Here is a 17,430-nt window from a genome sequence, read left to right on the forward strand (position 1 = left end):
TCACACTAAGAAATTTGTGGTAATTAGAACCCAAACTGACTCGCACAGAACTATAAGGAAAACAGAAGAGTCCAGATAAAAGCAAGGAAAGGGAATGAACCGGACTGGTTCAATAAACTGCCATATTTTTTAGCACTTCACAAAACAACAGAAGAGGGAGCTCTAGAGACGTAACATTAGGAGAGTTTTCCTGAACCAGAATCCAAGAAAATTAACCTCATTTAAAAACTAACAGGAAAGGGAGTGCCTGGGTGGCTTAGTGGTTAAGCACCTGACTTCAGCTGGGGTCATGATTTCAGGGTCCTGGAACTGAGTAGCCAAGTGGGCTCCATGCTAAATGGGCAGTCTGCTTGTCCTTCTCCCTCTCCCTCTGCCCCTCCCTTCCCCTAGTCATGCTCTCTCTAAAACAAATAAATAAGGGATGCCTGGGTGGCTCAACGGTTGATCTGCCTTTGACTCAGGGTATGATCCCGGGATCGCTGGATCAAGTCCCACATCAGGCTCCCCACAGGGAGCCTGCTTCTGCCTCTATCTCTGGCTCTCTCTCTCTGTCTCTCATGAATAAATAAAATTTAAAAAAAAAGATATCTATGCATCTTAAAAAATAAATAAAAATCTTTTAAAAAATTAATAGAAAAATATCATGATCAAATACCATACAAAAATTATATTAAGGAGAGCAGAATCACATCCCTACAAATAAGGAAAACACAAGAAAGACATATCCACAAAACAGATGAAAACTATAAAACCTATTATTTCATAACATGGTAAAGAAAGATATTAAGAAATTCATAAAATATATGGTAGCATTTAGTATAATTAGAAAAACTCAGAAATGAGGGCTAGGACATAAAAGGAATTAGATGTAAATGAAAAAATAATTTTAAAAATAAATACTAGGGATCCCTGGGTGGCGCAGCAGTTTGGCGCCTGCCTTTGGCCCAGGGCGCGATCCTGGAGACCCGGGATCGAATCCCACATCGGGCTCCCGGTGCATGGAGCCTGCTTCTCCCTCTGCCTGTGTCTCTGCCTCTCTCTCTGTGTGTGTGTGTGTGACTATCATAAATAAATAAAAATTAAAAAAAAAATTTAAAAATAAAAAATAAAAAAATAAATACTAAACTCACAGTAGGGGAAAAGAACATGAAAAGCAAAATTTTCGTAAATCCTAAAGAAATGAAGCAATAAACAGGACTTGAGAACAAGTGACAGTTAAAGAAGACAAACTCCAACATGTAACTAACAGCATCTGAGCAGTAACAAACAAAAGGGAACAGAATAAATGCTAAAAACCAATTCCATGTTGCTATAATACAAAAGATCTGAAAAAAGTATGTGTCATCTGAGAAAATTAACCCAGGAAGACCGATGGATGCTAAGACATATTCTGGTAAAACTACTGGACTCTAAAGAAAAGTACTCTGAACATCCAGGAAAAGAGACCAAGTCACTTACATGGAAAGATTCTCTTCAATTTTAGTAGCAATGCTTTGAGCCAGAAAAAAATTAATTACCTATTTAAGATACATAATATAGGAAATCTGAGTCTAAGGTCTTATACCCCAACTAACCAAACCAAATTCATACTGACCTATAAGGCCACAGCATGCAAGAACTCAGAGTATTGTTTCCATAAGCATTTTCTGAGAAGGCTATTAAAGAAGGCACTTCAGATAAACCAAAATAACTACAATAGGAGTTATCAATAACACTGATAGGAGGACGGTGATGAGCATTAAATATGTATTTATTACAGAATTAAGTTATTAATTATAATACTAAATGAGCATTATAAGAGGGAGATCACATCTTCCAATGGTGGTATGCTCTGATAACAGAATGTAACTATTTTCAATCATGAAGAGAGAACATACTGTTGGTAGAGTTATCGGTATTGTGTGTTGATATATGGGAAAACAAATGAGTGATTATGTAATATTCTGCTTTTGTTATTCCTGGTTGTCCTTAAAAATCAGAATTCTTATGGTGGAAGAGAGGAGAGTAAGTATTTTTCTTTTTTTAAAGATTTTATTTATTTATTCATGAGAGACACAGAGAGAGAGAGAGAGAGAGAGAGAGAGAGGCAGAGACACAGGCGGAGGGAGAAGCAGGCTCCATGCAGGGAGCCCAACATGGGACTTGATCTCGGGTCTCCAGGATCACGCCCTGGGCTGAAGGCGGCGCTAAACCGCTGAGCCACCGGGGCTGCCCAAGGAGAGTAAGTATTAGAAGAGACTGGGTAAAAACCTCTTAGCACTGACTTATGGGTATAATGCCACTATATACTTAAAATTCCAATGTGCCAACAATATGCAACATAATTCACAAGGGAATACTAGACTTCCTAGTTCTTTCTATTAAAGAGGCCTAGAAAGAATGACTAACGCAGTAGCAATGACCATCCCTAGCACCCAGACTAATTTCTATCTCCCACAAAAATAAATAAAGATTTCTTTTTGAAATGGCCGATTCCAGACCTGGGGCAGGAAATATACTTGGTAAGCCCAGAGTATCTCCTCACGGGGGATAGCTTGGAAAGTCAAAGACCTTCCTCGGGGGTCAACTTGGAGGGACTTCCACTCATCAGAAAAGATAACTGCAATGTTCTGAAACACATTAAAATATTTAAATCTATGAGTTCAAAATAATACTAAAAATAACAATGACAGGAAACCAACTTCTTATTTTGAAAAGTGTTACCTTTCTCATATAAACCGTACCACTGGGTAACCAAAAAAAAGTTGAGGGAAAGCTCCTTTTCTCGTGTGCATGCCTGATTTCAGTAGATCATAGTGACTAAACTGCTCTGCTATGTGTGAAACTCTGACCCAGAAACAGGTCATCTACAAATAGTTTAGCAAGAGGTTTGAATGTAGAGGGCTACATCTAAAATAGTTTAGCGGGGATCCCTGGGTGGCGCAGCGGTTTGGCGCCTGCCTTTGGCCCAGGGCACGATCCTGGAGACCCGGGATTGAATCCCACGTCAGGCTCCTGGTGCATGGAGCCTGCTTCTCCCTCTGCCTATGTCTCTGCCTCTCTCTCTCTCTCTGTATGACTATCATAAATTTAAAAAAAAAAATTAAAAATACATAAATAAATAAAATAGTTTAGCAAGAGGTTTGAATGTAGAGGGCAAGAGGTTTCCCGGGAACATGCAATGAGTGATGGGGAAGGAGGTGGCCCCATTTCCACAGAAGTTTCTCTGTTCCTCACCCTTTTAGCAGCAGTAAGGAATAATGGATAAGAAATGCTGGCCTGGCTGAAATAAGTTCAGGCAAAATTGATGTGCTACTCCACAAACATAGTTTCTGATGAATTTTAGTTCACAAAGGGTCTGAGAAACCACATAAAAAGTCATCTGCCTGAGAAATAACAGTCCCTTTGGCTCATAAAAAAAGAGAGCCATCTAGAGGTACCTGGAGTGATTTAGTGGGTTAAGTGAAGCTTAACACTTGGTTTCAGGTCATGATCTCAGGGTGCTGGGATGGAGTCCCACGTCTTAGGCTCCCTGCTCAGTGGGGAGTCTGCTTCTCCCGCTGTGCATATGTGTGCACTCTCTCTCTCAAATAAATAAAATCATTTAAAAAAATAAATTAAAAAAAAAAGAGAGCCCTCAGGATATGTGGGTCGGCTCAGTGGTTCAGCGTCTGCCTTTGGTTCAGGGCGTGATCCTGGAGTCCTGGGATGGAATCCCACACTGGGCTCCCCATATGGAGCCTGCTTCTCCCTCTGCCTATGTCTCTGCCTCTCTCTCTGTGTCTCTTATGAATAAATAAATAAAATCTTAAAAAAAAAGGGCGGGGGGAGGAGTCCTCTACATTCAAAACATTTTCAGACTTACAGCCTATCTTTCACTATAGGGAAAATATTAATTTTTTAAAAACTCAATTGTAGGGCACCCCCGGTTGCACAGTGGTTTAGCGCCACCTGCAGCCCGAGGTCTGATCCTGGAGACCCAGGATCAAGTCCCACGTCAGGCTCCCTGCATGGAGTCTGCTTCTCCCTCTGCCTGTGTCTCTGCCTCTCAGTGTCTCTCTCTCTCTGAATAAATAAATTAAAAAAAAAAAAAACTTAAAAAAAAAAAACTCAATTGTATGTATTACACTGTACACAGATCTATTTCACTTGAGAAACTATCAGGAAATTTAACCTATAAAATGATAGAACATGTATATAGAGTCAGCAACTACTCACTCATGTTTAAGGCAGCCATCCCTCCTTGTGGAGCTGCAGGATAGACATTCGGTACGTTCGTAGTCATAAAATCTGCAATCTGCTGTAATGCCAATAGGCCCGTGGGATTCTTCCCCTTCTTAAACTGTTCCTGTATCATTGATTCCAACTCTTCACAGAAAGCCTAATAAAAGGCAAATTAAAACAGTGAGACACTATTTCTTTTCCATTACTTGGGAAGGCAGAGGTAACTATCACAGAGACTGCTTTTCTGTTTGTTTTCATCCAGTGCTAGAAAATTGGGGGAAAAAAAAAAAAGAAAAAGAAAAAGTAAATGGATATTCTCATATATTACTACTTGGAGCATAAATTGCTACATTATTTCTAGAAAATAAACAATACAAAAATTTAAAAACAAGTCATTCTACTGATAATAATCTTTTCTTAGGAAATATTCAGGAATATGTTCAAAGATTTATTCATACAGATGTTCATCCCGGCAGGACTGACAAAAGGGAAAGCAGAGAACTGTTGGCATCTGAAACAGGAGAAAACTGATTTCACACATGCATCCACCTTACCATGGAATTCTATGCATATGTTCAACATGAAAGGCTGAGAAAAATTTAATGACACAAAATTGCTCTTGATATATTTTTGATTATGAACTGGTTATAAAGTAAACCAGCCAGTGTTTTGTAAGAGTCAATACAGATCTAAATAGAGAAGCTAAAATAAATACATCAAAATGTTCACTATACTTATATTAGTGATGGCATTATTAGCAATTTTTGCACTTCTCAATATTTTCTTCAGAGTAGGTTTTTTAAAATTACTTTTTAAAAGTTGAAAAGGGGATCCTAAAATAAAATATTCACCCTTTATCAAATAATCCTAAATTTTTTTAAAAGATCCTAAATTAGGCAAAAGATTAAGAAGGGTTAATAGTGATTTTCATATAAAGTCACTACTGAAACACTACAGGTTAATTTATAGCTTTCCCAAACTGTATTGAAATAATTTTTCACGGGGATCCCTGGGTGGCTCAGCGGTTTGGCGCCTGCCTTTGGTCCAGGGCGCGATCCTGGAGTCCCAGGATCGAGTCCCACGTCGGGCTCCCCACATGGAGCCTACTTCTCCCTACTGCTATGTCTCTGCCTCTCTCTCTATGTCTATCATAAATAAATAAATAAATGTTTAAAAAAAAAGAGAATTTTTCACATATCCTTTAAAAAAATATCTTATCAAATAAATATTTAATATGAAAATGTGAGCGCACTAATGAATAGCCACATTTGAGATTATAAACACCCTGAGGGCTTCTGGATGAGTCTATATAAAACTTCTAGTTCTTCACTGCTTATATGAAAAGCTGTAAAAATACATTGCCCAGGGATAGTCTAAGTAGAGCTCTCCCTTGCAGGAAGCAAGCACACCTGTACTACACTTAACACAATGGCAAAGAAGAATGTAAGGAACCAAGAACTCCTGGAGGAGCCCCTATTTACCATATATCATGACAAATAATGCCACAGATCATATTCCGTGGGAGTCAAGGAAGGAGGAGGAAAAGCTGACAGGTGCTTTGACTACAAAGAAGAAATCAAGCAACAAAACACAGCCATCTTTGTTATCAATGCCCAAGGCAACGATATAGACAGATACACAAATGCATAATAAAGGGATACAGACACGCAGAGAACCTCTACTAAAGGTCACAGAGTATACTGGGCACACAATCCCTTGCCCCCACCAGCCCTCTATCTGAAAAATCAAGCCATCCATTTCCACGGTTTCCAAATCCACAGATATATTGATGGGAAGCTCAATTCAACACACATGTACTACATAGGTACACAACACCACAACTAAGCACACATACACAGTGCAGCACACATAAGAATCAGGTGCTGGTCTAGGTACTGAAGACATGCAGAGAGAAAAAATGGTCCTTGTCATCAGGGCACTTAAAGCTTAGCAAATAACACACAGAAGGAAAACCACAGTGCAAGAAGCCCTCAGTATCCACAGTGTCCCTGATGACCTACACGTGCAGTAGGTGATGACTGTAGCAGGGACTGGTGAGGGCCTGGAGCCACCCATTCAGATTCCAGAGTCTAGCTCCAGCCAGCACTCACCGGCCAGTGACCTTGTGTGCTTCCTTGGTCTTAACTCCCAACAGCTCTACATCCACACCCTAACCTCTCAGCGTCCTGTCTGCCTTTTCTCCCTTGACCCTGTCATCCAACTCACCTGGGCATCCCACACACGTGATCAGGTCCTAGACATGCTCTTTCCTAGTAATTGTGCCTCTTTTTAGTCTCATAGCCAAGCATGGGTTCTCCAAACACCGACCTTCCCCGAGCATCTAGCTCACCCTTTCTTCAACCCTATCGTAACCCTAACACCTGTCCCTTACCTTTCCCTGTGTCCTGACCTCCTTCACCCAGCTTAGAGCCTTGGTTTAACATTATAAATCATTCCCTTACTCACACCTCCAATTCTCTACCATTTCACCCGGTAAAACCCCAACACTGGTTAAATTCAACCCTTCACTCTATTCATGCTGCTCAAAGTGGCTGAAGGGGGGTGGAGACCATGCTGCATTGTCTCACAATAAATTCATGACCCTAACCTGAGTGTATCCTTCGTATTAACCCAAGGACAGCCCATCCCCTCACTCACTCTCACACCTTCTCTCTCCTTGAACCTCACTAGGCCCGCTCTCAGTAGGTGACCCACTTAAGATTCCCTGATAACAAAGAATCAGCTTGAAGAAAATTCTCTCCAGAATCTATCCAGCCATCATCAGCATCTGGGCCCACAGGGTGGGCTTTCCCACTCCATACAGTAGGGCTCAACTCCTGTGCTCCTAAAACCAAGAATCCAGCACCAGTACATTACTAGGAAGCAATCCCAGGTTTTCTGGATTTTTAGCTTATGTCCTTTTTCCATTCCAGGGTCCCATGCTGCATTCAGCTCCATAACAGCTGATGCTTATTGGGTATATTCTAGATAACAGGTGGATGGGGGTCTACTCAGCACCTGCACAGCAGGTCCTATAGGTCTACTTTCTTGCACTCTACCCCTAGTGATGTTTACTTTGTTTCTTGTGGCTTGTACATAGAAAACTACTCAAGCCAAAAGTGTAGGTGTTCCCTGATTTCTTTCTATCCTACCTCTTCTTCGCCATCCAGCAGCAAGTCCTATTTATCTCCCCTCAAAATAAAACTCAAAAACTACTGCTTGGAAGTATGGCTTTCTCTCTTGCCCCAACAATATTTTCTTTCTTTTTTTTTCTTTTTTAAATTTATTTATTTATTTATTTATGATAGTCACAGAGAGAGAGAGAGAGAGAGAGACAGAGAGACAGAGAGACAGGCAGAGGGAGAAGCAGGCTCCATGCACCGGGAGCCCGACGTGGGACTCGATCCCGGGTCTCCAGGATCGCGCCCTGGGCCAAAGGCAGGCGCCAAACTGCTGCGCCACCCAAGGATCCCTCTTTTTTTTTTTTTTTTTTTTAAAGTAGGCTCCACACCCAAAGTGGGGCTTGAATTCATGACCCTGAGATTAATAGCCATGTGCTCTACACACTGAGCCAGCTGGGTACCCCTACGATACTCTTTCTATACCAAACCCAGAATGAGTTCTTCAAAACCAAATTGCACCAGGGGCACCTGGGCAGCTCAGTTAAATGTCTGACTCTTGATTTCGGCTCAGGTCATGACCCTAGGGTCGAGCCCCATGTCTGGCTCTGTGCTGGGTGTGGAGCCTGCTTAAGATTCTTTTGCTCAGGGATCCCTGGGTGGTGCAGCGGTTTAGCGCCTGCCTTTGGCCCAGGGTGCGATCCTAGAGACCCAGGATCGAATCCCACATCGGGCTCCTGGTGCATGGAGCCTGCTTCTCCCTCTGCCTATGTCTCTGTCTGTCTCTCTCTCTCTCTATCATAAATAAATAATAATAATAATAATAAAAACTGAGCTGCTTTTATTTTTTTTTTCTGAGCTGCTTTTAAAAAAAAAAAAAGATTCTTTTGCTCATGTTCCCCCACGACCCCCTACTCTCCACTTGCACACATGCTCTCTCTCTAAAAAATAAAATAAAACAAAATAGCACCATTCCTGTCTGCGGCCCTCTGATGACTCTCTCTGAGTCCGAATGCAAAACAAACTCCTAACCTAAGCCTACATAGCCTACCAGGACCTGGCCCTCCCTCCTGCCTCCTTGTTCAAACCGTACTGGAGTCTTCTGACTCTCCAAGTCCATCCAACTCACCCCTATCCTAAGGATTTCACTAGTTGCCCCTCAACTAGATCACTGTTCCCCTCACCCCTGCACGGCTGGCTCCTTCCAGTCATTGAGACTCAGGGGAAATCTCCCCTCCTCAGAGAAGCCTGTTTGAACCACCATTCAATTGAACCACCCCACTGCTTCCTGTACTGTGCTTGTTTGCTATTTCTTGTTCATCTCCTTTGAGGAGTGTGTGGAGTCTGAGACTTGTCCCAGGTGAGTGTGTGGAATCTGAGACTTGTCCCAGGTGCTTACACAGGTATTATACGTGTGTCAAAATTCACCAAGTTGTATACTTAAGATTTGCAGACAGTCCTCTAGGTTATACCTCCACATATGCAAATAGTAATACTAACCAACCAAATAAAATCTATTAGAGGACTTATGTGTCCTGTTTACTGTTAACTCTCCAGGTTCCTTGAACAGCATGTAAAAGATAAACATTTAAAAAATTCAGTGAATATCTCTCAAATGGCTCCCCGAAGGATTAAAAGAACAAAACAAGATTAGAAGGAAAAAAAAAAAGAATAAAGCACATACAAGGGCAACAGTGCCAACACGAGAAAGCAATGGAGACAGAATTCCTTCATGTAAGGACACAAACAGAAGACAGGTGGGTGTGCTTGTGGTTTAAAATGCTGGTATCACTAAAGGTAAAACCCATCAATGATGAGGTCCTAGGGCAGCCCTGGTGGCACAAGCAGTTTAGCGCCACCTGCAGCCCGGGGCATGATCCTAGAAACCTGGGATCAAGTCCCAAGTCGGGCTCCCTGCATGGAGCCTGCATCTCCCTCTGCCTGTGTCTCTGCCTCTCTCTCTGTGTCTCTATGAATGGATAAATAAAATCTTAAAAAAAAAAAAAAAAAAAAAAGATGTGGTCCTATTAAGGCCTACCAAGGGCCCAGCACCAAGTGAGGCGGCCTGGGGGAAACAGTAATTTTTAAGTAGTCCCAATATATAAACAGATTCTCTGGAGAAGTAGTGAGAGAGTAAAAATGAGAAGCAAGCCCCTCCTCTCCTTTATAATACTGAAGATTTTTCATTTATTTTGCCTGATAACTTGAACCAAACAGAATTCTTTCCAGAGCCAAGTACACATATACAAGGCACTAATTTCCCAGGTACAAATGCATGGACTCTGGTACACACAACAGAGCTAAGAGCTGACGTATCAAAGGAGGAAGAAGACACTGTGCAGAGAGAAGGCTTCTCTTACAGGGCTCTGCAGGATCATGGATACTCTCTTCTTCTGCTCCATCATATTGAAGTCCTGGCGGAGGTCCGGTGCCATGTTCCTCTCTCGCAAGTACTCCGGATTGTTCTCATCCACCCTGTCAAAGTACCTCTCCTTGTGCGGGGCTGTGGTCGGGGGTGGTGAGGTCACCACTGCGGCCCGAGTATCACCATTCATTGCACAATCTTTCTCGGCTCCTACAGAATCAAAATACAAGAAAGTTTTGTGTTTGAATCAATGTCCAACAGCACTGCATAACACACACGCCGGCCTGACAAACACAATCTTCAGCAAGAGAAGGCTATACCAGTGACTGAGGCAGAACCATGATGTGCAAGCCTTCTTTGTGGCCCTGGAGGCACATGGCTCATCAGCCAGCTCCCACCCTTCTACTGGCCAATGGCACTTCTTGTCCTCACCATTGTTCTCTAGTCAACAGCAGAACAAGCTCACAAAGCTATTATGTTCTCTGTCAAACCGAAAAAGAACTAGATACTGAATTCTGACAAGATAGTTTAAGTCCTAATGCTGACCTACCAACAGCAGCACGGTTCATTCCTGGAGAAATCTCATTTATGATATTCTCCCAAAAATGTGTCAGTCATGATTTTGCAAAGGATTCTCCAGATGCATCAATAAGAAAGCAGCTGTTCACACATCTGTATTCATGCACAAGGGAAATAAAGCTCCTCATCAGATCACCTTTTCAGTTCAAAGAAGAGCAGGCACCAAAAGTCAGCACACCCTAATTTGTGACTACCCTACAAGATGCCCAAATGACTCAAATTTAAAAATCTGTTGTTATGGCTACTTACTTAGAATCTTTTTAATCCCAATATTTTATTTGAAATGATATTCAAATACTAAATTTAATCATCTGTAACTACTAAATCTCTAAATGGCACCCTTTACTAATCACATAAATAGTTTAATTTCTACTGTTTCTATGAAACAGTGAATGCCAGCTCTAACTATATGTATGCAGTATTTACTAAGCATCTTATTATATCTAGCCACCGTGCTAGGCACAGAAAGCAATCGACCATTGTGTTCCCCTTGGGGAAGCTGGATTCACAGACTGAAGAAGGAAGAGGGGTTGGTTAAGAAGTTATTAGCACAGAGACAGCAACTAAGGCCAGAGAGGAGAGAAACTGGCTAGTGGGGCACGAAGCGGGAAGGAGGAGCAGAATCCGCACCTGGAGCAGTTGCTGGCATTTCTTGGTCTATAAAGAAAAACACTGGGGATAAATTAAGAACAAGAAGGAAGAGACAACGGGAGAAACAGACTCAGGAGCCATGGGCAGAGTTTTCACCCAGAGAAAACTCTGGGTGAGTGGACAACAGTTCCTCACGCTGCACAGGATGAGCAAGGAAGAGATTTTATTTTTATTTTATTTTTTTTATTTATTTATGATAGGCACACAGTGAGAGAGAGAGAGAGAGAGGCAGAGACATAGGCAGAGGGAGAAGCAGGCTCCATACACCAGGAGCCCGACGTGGGACTCGATCCCGGGTCTCCAGGATGCGCCCTGGGCCAAAGGCAGGCGCTAAACCGCTGCGCCACCCAGGGACCCCCAAGGAAGAGATTTTAAAGAGTTGATTAAATGAGCAACTCAAATGCAATCAGTGCCCCTTCCTTATGCCGTACACAAAAATCCATTCCCAATGGAGCACAGGCCTAAATGTAACAGCAAAATCTATAAAATTCTTAGAAGAAAACACAGAAGCAAATCTATGAGACTTTGGGTCAGGCACAGATTTATATGACATCAAAAGGACATGCAACAAGCAGAAAGAAAGAGAAGTTAGACTTCCCCAAAATTAAAAATCTCAGTGCTTCAAAGGACACATAAGTAAAGAGACAGCCACAGAATAGGAGGAAATATTTGAAAATCATTTATCCATGAAGAAATCTGCATCCAGAATATATAAAGAACTCTTACAACTTAATAATTACAGTAACAATTTTAAAACTTGTAAACCATTACTTGGCCTCAGTGGACACCACAGAGAACACAAGAACAGAGCAGCTGAGACTGCCTACATTCCTGAGCCACAAAATCATGAGACATGAGTATTAAGATCCTGAATTTAAGCTGGGAAGTCCCAGACCGCTTGTTTTGCTGCCACAAAGCACTGAAACAATGGTGAGAGGGGGAGGGAGCATGCACGCCACACCTCCCCTTCTCTTGGAATTGATCCTTGCACATCCCTATCTGCTGATGCACTACTGTCTCCCTCACTGTATAGTGAGCTCAAGGCACTCAGCTAGGAAGCAGCAAGGCAGGGATTCAAACTACAAGCCATCTGGCCGCAGAGCTTTTGTTCTTAACCTCCAAGTCAGACCGTACATGTAAGGGGGGCGCAGGAGCAGCAATGGGGGAACAGTGGCCCCAAAGGGATAAGAAGGGATGAAAACAAGGGCCTGAGATTCTGCAAGTCTCATGAGCTCCCAAGTCCTACCAATGCCACTGAGGTTGGACCACAATGTGAATAGCAAGGCTTTAAAGAAGAGTTTATATAAAAAATATCTTACGTATCAACAGCCAAAGAATCAGCTGGAGAAACACTCCCCCCCCCTCCTTTTTGTAAGACAGATCAATTTGGATATTGCTCTTCTGAAACCTACCAATGTGACAGAAATAACATATGCTTAAAGTGACACTACTTCAAGGACTCAAAGACAAAGTGTGAAAACGGTCAGGACCAAAAGTCAATACAGAACAAACCAAGCACCTGAATGTAGTCTTTAAAACTCACTCTTCTCTAAATGTATCCTTTAAAATTTTGGTTTAGGGATCCCTGGGTGGCGCAGCGGTTTGGCGCCTGCCTTTGGCCCAGGGCGCGATCCTGGAGACCCGGGATCGAATCCCACATCGGGCTCCCGGTGCATGGAGCCTGCTTCTCCCTCTGCCTGTGTCTCTGCCCCTCTCTCTCTCTGTATGACTATCATAAATAAATAAACATTAAAATAAATAAATAAATAAATAAATAAATAAATAAATAAAATTTTGGTTTAATCTGTTCATTTCAACCTAGTTTGTTCTAAAAGAATGACGCAAAGAACAAAATAATGGTTGTCTGACAGTTCATCCGATATAAATGAAGCCAAACGTTCTGAGCCAATGACACAAATGTTGTACTTCAATGTTTTGGAAAACAGAAAAGGAGAAGAAAATACAGTATTGTTACTTCTCTATTACTAAATGAGTGCCAACCTGAAGCCATCTTCACCAGTAAATAAGAACACAGCACAACACTTCAGAGGCAACCATAGCTGTTCCTTGGTTCCCAGAGCTGACCCACAGAATCTCTGAAAAACAAGATAAGGCAGAGATTGCTCTCTTTTTATTATGAATTGCTATGCAAATGGGGTAAGATAAAGACTGCAGACTAGATATGCATGTGCTGCTTTCCCTTCAATAAGGAAGTCTATAAACTTAAATCAAAGTATACATATTCTGAGCCCAGTTATCAAGAATAAACATATCGTTGTTAAAGCACAAACCTGTACTTAATTTTGTCAATTATGCCTTCAGGTTTCATTAACCTAGTTTCTAGGAGCAAGCTAAAACAGCAAATGTTTCTAGAAAGAGCTCTGCAATAAGTTATTACTTAATCCCAATTTTTAAAAAAATGGGAAATGCTATATGCAAAAAAAAATTTTCTGGCAACATTAGAGTATTTTTAAATAATTTAAAAGGTAGTGGGGTGTCCAGGTGGCTCATTCAGTTAGGCATCCGATTCCTGATTTCAGCTCAGGTCATGATCTAGGGTTCGTGAGATCAAGCCCCACGTTGGGCTCTGCACTCAGCCCAGAGTCTGCTGGAGACTCTTCCTTTCCTTTGCCCCCTGGCCCCCTCAGCACTTGCAAGCATGCTCACGAGCTATCGCTTTCTCTCTCTCAAATAAATAAATCTTTAGTAAAATAGATAAATAAAATCTTCAATAATAATTTAAAAGGTAATAACAAGCCCAGTAGTTGTTAACATCTAACAGTACATGAGTGGTCACAAAATCAATATTAAATCTGCTCAGTAGGGACACCTGGCTGGCTCAGCAGTTGGGTATCTGCCCTCGGCTCAGGGCATGATCCCGAAGTCCCAGTATTGATTCCCATACTGGGCTCCTTGCATGGAGCCTGCTTCTCCTATCTCTGCCTCTCTCTCTGCCTCTCTGTGTCTCTCATGAATAAGTAAATAGGGGCACCTGGGTGGCTCAGTGGTTGAGCATCTGCCATCAGCTCAGGTCATGATCCTGGGGTTTGGGATTGAGTCCTACATCAGGCTCCTCACAGGGAGCCTGCTTCTCCCTCTGCCTATGCCTCTGCCTCTCTGTCATGAATAAATAAATAAAATCTTGAAGAAAAAAAAAGAAAGTGAAACGTTGGGGCACGTGGGTGGCTCAGTGGTTGAGTGCCTGCATTTGGTCCAGAGCATGGTCCTGGAGCCCCAGGATCAAGTCCCACATCCAGCTCCCTGCATAGAGCCTGCTTCTCTGCCTGTGTCTCTGTCTCTCTCTGTCTCTCTCTCTCTCATGAATAAAAATCTTTAAAAAAAGAAAAGAATAAGTAAATAAAATTTTTTAAAAATCTGCTCAATACAATATATTACAAAACTATAAAGATTCTTTGGGATAACATACATAAGAGATGATAACATTTAAGCGAAAAACTATAAAACTTCCTATTCTATTCTGTAATCTTATTAATACTGTAATTATGATCACACAGACAAGATGATGTTATTGGCAAATAAGATGTACTAAAGCTGAATAAATTGATTAAAGAAAAGTGTGGATCAGTGTTTCTCTCTACCTCAATGCTCTATCAAGTTGCTATAATTTTACCTGTGTAAAAATTTTAAGATTTCACTAATTTTACTATGTTGCTACCTTTCAAATAAACACACACACTCAAGAGAACCCAAAGGTCTAGATGAACCCTAACAACCAAGCTTGGCCTGCCCACACATCTCAAATCCACTCCTGGACACACAACAGCCTCCTAATCAGCTTCTCTACTTGTCTCCCAACAACCCCCACACCAACCCACTGCCCCAATGAGACCAAGAAGTTTCAAAATTATGCTGGATGACAGAACTCACTCCCCTGCTTAAAACCTGATGACTAATAAAAGGACTTTAGTTGAACCCTGATCTAAATCTAAAAATGACATTTGAGACAATTAGACATTTGAACAACAATCAGACTTGGACGGCATTAAGGAATCATTGTTAAAAAGTTTTAGGTGTGATATTATGGTTATATTAGATATCTAAGATACACACAGAAATACTTATGGATGAAATAATAAGATACCTGGAACTTGCCTGAAGCTTCTCTGCGGGGACAGGAGTAGGTAGGAGTTATACAAAACAAACGAGTCGGGCCAGCGCTAACAGCTGGAGCTGGAGACAGATATTTTGTCCATTCTGTATTGTCTGAAAGGCTCTATAATTCTCCCTGATCTTAGAATAAAGCACCTCAACACCTCACATAAGTTAGTCTCTGCCTGCCTTCAGATGAACACATTTCAGTAAGTTTTCTTCACACAGGGCAGCCCCGGTGGTGCAGCGGTTTAGTGCCGCCTGCAGCCCGGGGTGTGATCCTGGAGACCCTGGATCGAGTCCCACGTCGGGCTCTCTGCATGGAGCCTGCTTCTCCCTCTGCCTGTGTCTCTGCCTCTCATTCTCTCTCTGTGTCTCTATGAATAAATAAATAAAATCTTTAAAAAAAAAAAAAAGTTTTTTTCACACAGATACCACTGATACTGGGATGAAATCTTTAAATATTTGAAGATTAACATCCCTTGTCTAATGTCCCACAAGACACCACTGTGCATTGTATGTTATTTACTGATCTGGAAATAGCGACGTGGTGCCCTGGAATATTCTTTTTTGCCAGTATTCTTTGATCCCCAGAATGATCCATCCCAATGTGTAACTAAACCTTAGATCAGAAACTAGACAAGTTTTTGCTTCTCTAAAATACCTATGAGCTCATTCTAGAGCCTGTGGGCAGGTTCAATTATTTCTTTGCATCTCCCTTCTGGCACAGATATTTTGCTAATGGCTAACTATTCCAAACATTCACTTGATTTGCTTCTGAATCCCTAAAGGCAGAACACTCAAACCAAAGGCTGAAACAAGAAGGTGGCCATTAACAAAATCCTCTGGCTCAAGTGTCTACTACAAGTCCCAGAGGGTCATGTCAGTTTCTAATATTCTTAAAGCATTTCTCAGAAACCATAATGACTGCCAGGTGATAATTATTGCTCCAAAGAAAATAAATCAGGAGGTATAAAAAATGCTCATGTAGTCATAAAAGTGGTAGTTTCTGCTGGTGTTCTTGGCCACCTGAAACCCAACTCCAGACAGCCTTTGGAATCAACATAACCTCTGGGATATATGTAAAGACGTGACCTCTGCCCTATCTTCCTTTACTTCTATTATCTCCATCTGTCTACTTTCCCCATTATGTGCAAGGCACTAGAAATAAAAAGTTGCAAAAGGAGTAGATGATAGACAAATAAATGTAATCAAATACTCTCGCTGCCATGTACCAGCAAGGGAGAAGTGTGTGAGGGTGAGAGGTAGAAAGAGCAGAGTGAGGGTGTTAGGAGTTGAGCTGTGTCCCCTCAGGATACATCTGATTTGGAAATAGGATCACTGCAGATGTAATTAGTTAAAACAAGGTCAGAACTGACTAGGCCCCTAATCCAGTATGACTGGTGTCCTTATAAAAAGAGGGCATTAAGATACAGACACAAATACAAGGAGAATGCCATGTGAAGATGAAGGCAGAGGTCAGCTGAGGTGATGCATCTACAAGCCAAGGAACACCAACAACTGCCAGAAAATTACCAGCAGCTAGTAGAAAGACTTAGAACAGATTCATTGTTATGGCCTCAGATGGAACTGATCCTACTGACACCTCAATCCTGTACTTTTGGCGTCCAGAACTGAAATACAATGAGTTTCTGTTGTATGAATCACCCAGGCTATGATACTCTGTCATGGCGGCCCCAAGAAACTAATAGAGGGCTGTTGGGAAAGCTTCACAGGAAAGATACTTTTAGAAATAAGAGGTTGCTTCCAGGTGGCACAGGGCAGGTGGCAGTCACCTGGTGAATGAACATCTACAGAGAGAGACTTAGAGACAGCAGCAGAGCTAGCACAGTGAGTGCTCAATGTCCCCTGCTTTCACACGGAGTGCCTGGCACCCAGTGGGAAGGTGCTTAAGGAGCTTTTAATGACCTTCCTGAGCTGTTCTCTCTTCCAAACATTTCAGCCCTGCTCATTCTTAAGATCCAACTCACATATATCCTGCTCTGTGAAGCATCCCCAAGCCCCTGAGCTCAACCCTTGGCCTCATATGTTCTGAGGTACTTTACTCAGACCTCTTTTCAGCCATTTGCAAACAGAACCAAACATCTGTGTGTATGCTGGTCCCATCACCAGTCTGTGGGCCCACGAAGAAAAGGGACTCTTGATCTCTAACTCATTTTTGTAAACAAGCCCTAGGAGAGTAGCTACTCAACAGAGACTTTGTTCCTGCAGTAAGGTACCCACTACAAGGGACATTCTAACCTCTCTGGAAGGGCTCCACGAGGTTTCCACCCAGAATTAAACTACATCATCAGGACACACTCACTGAAATAAATGGCAGAATCGCCCAAAACAAACAAAACCAAAAATGTAGCTATAAGCAGTGATGGATGTGTTAACTTG

The 17,430-nt window shown here is 41.9% G+C and overlaps 1 protein-coding gene across 10 annotated transcripts in view; it reads right to left on the minus strand.

The window, feature by feature from the left end:
* The window catches only part of ADD1 (adducin 1), an 89,460-nt gene that overhangs the window by 34,669 nt on the left and 37,361 nt on the right, over window positions 1-17,430 (minus strand). For 9 of the 10 annotated variants that reach the window (XM_041751488.1, XM_041751491.1, XM_041751492.1 and 6 more), the window contains exons 2-4: window positions 12,919-13,013; window positions 9,683-9,897; window positions 4,198-4,360 (exon numbers count right to left, since the gene is read on the minus strand). In XM_041751488.1, the coding sequence (XP_041607422.1) occupies window positions 4,198-4,360; window positions 9,683-9,897; window positions 12,919-12,928 (388 nt within the window). In that variant the 5' untranslated portion in view covers window positions 12,929-13,013. The remainder of the gene's footprint in view (window positions 1-4,197; window positions 4,361-9,682; window positions 9,898-12,918; window positions 13,014-17,430) is intronic. The other variant, XM_041751490.1, reaches the window with a different exon arrangement.

This window comes from Vulpes lagopus, chromosome 4 (genome assembly GCF_018345385.1).
Source record: "Vulpes lagopus strain Blue_001 chromosome 4, ASM1834538v1, whole genome shotgun sequence".
NCBI lineage: Eukaryota > Metazoa > Chordata > Mammalia > Carnivora > Canidae > Vulpes > Vulpes lagopus.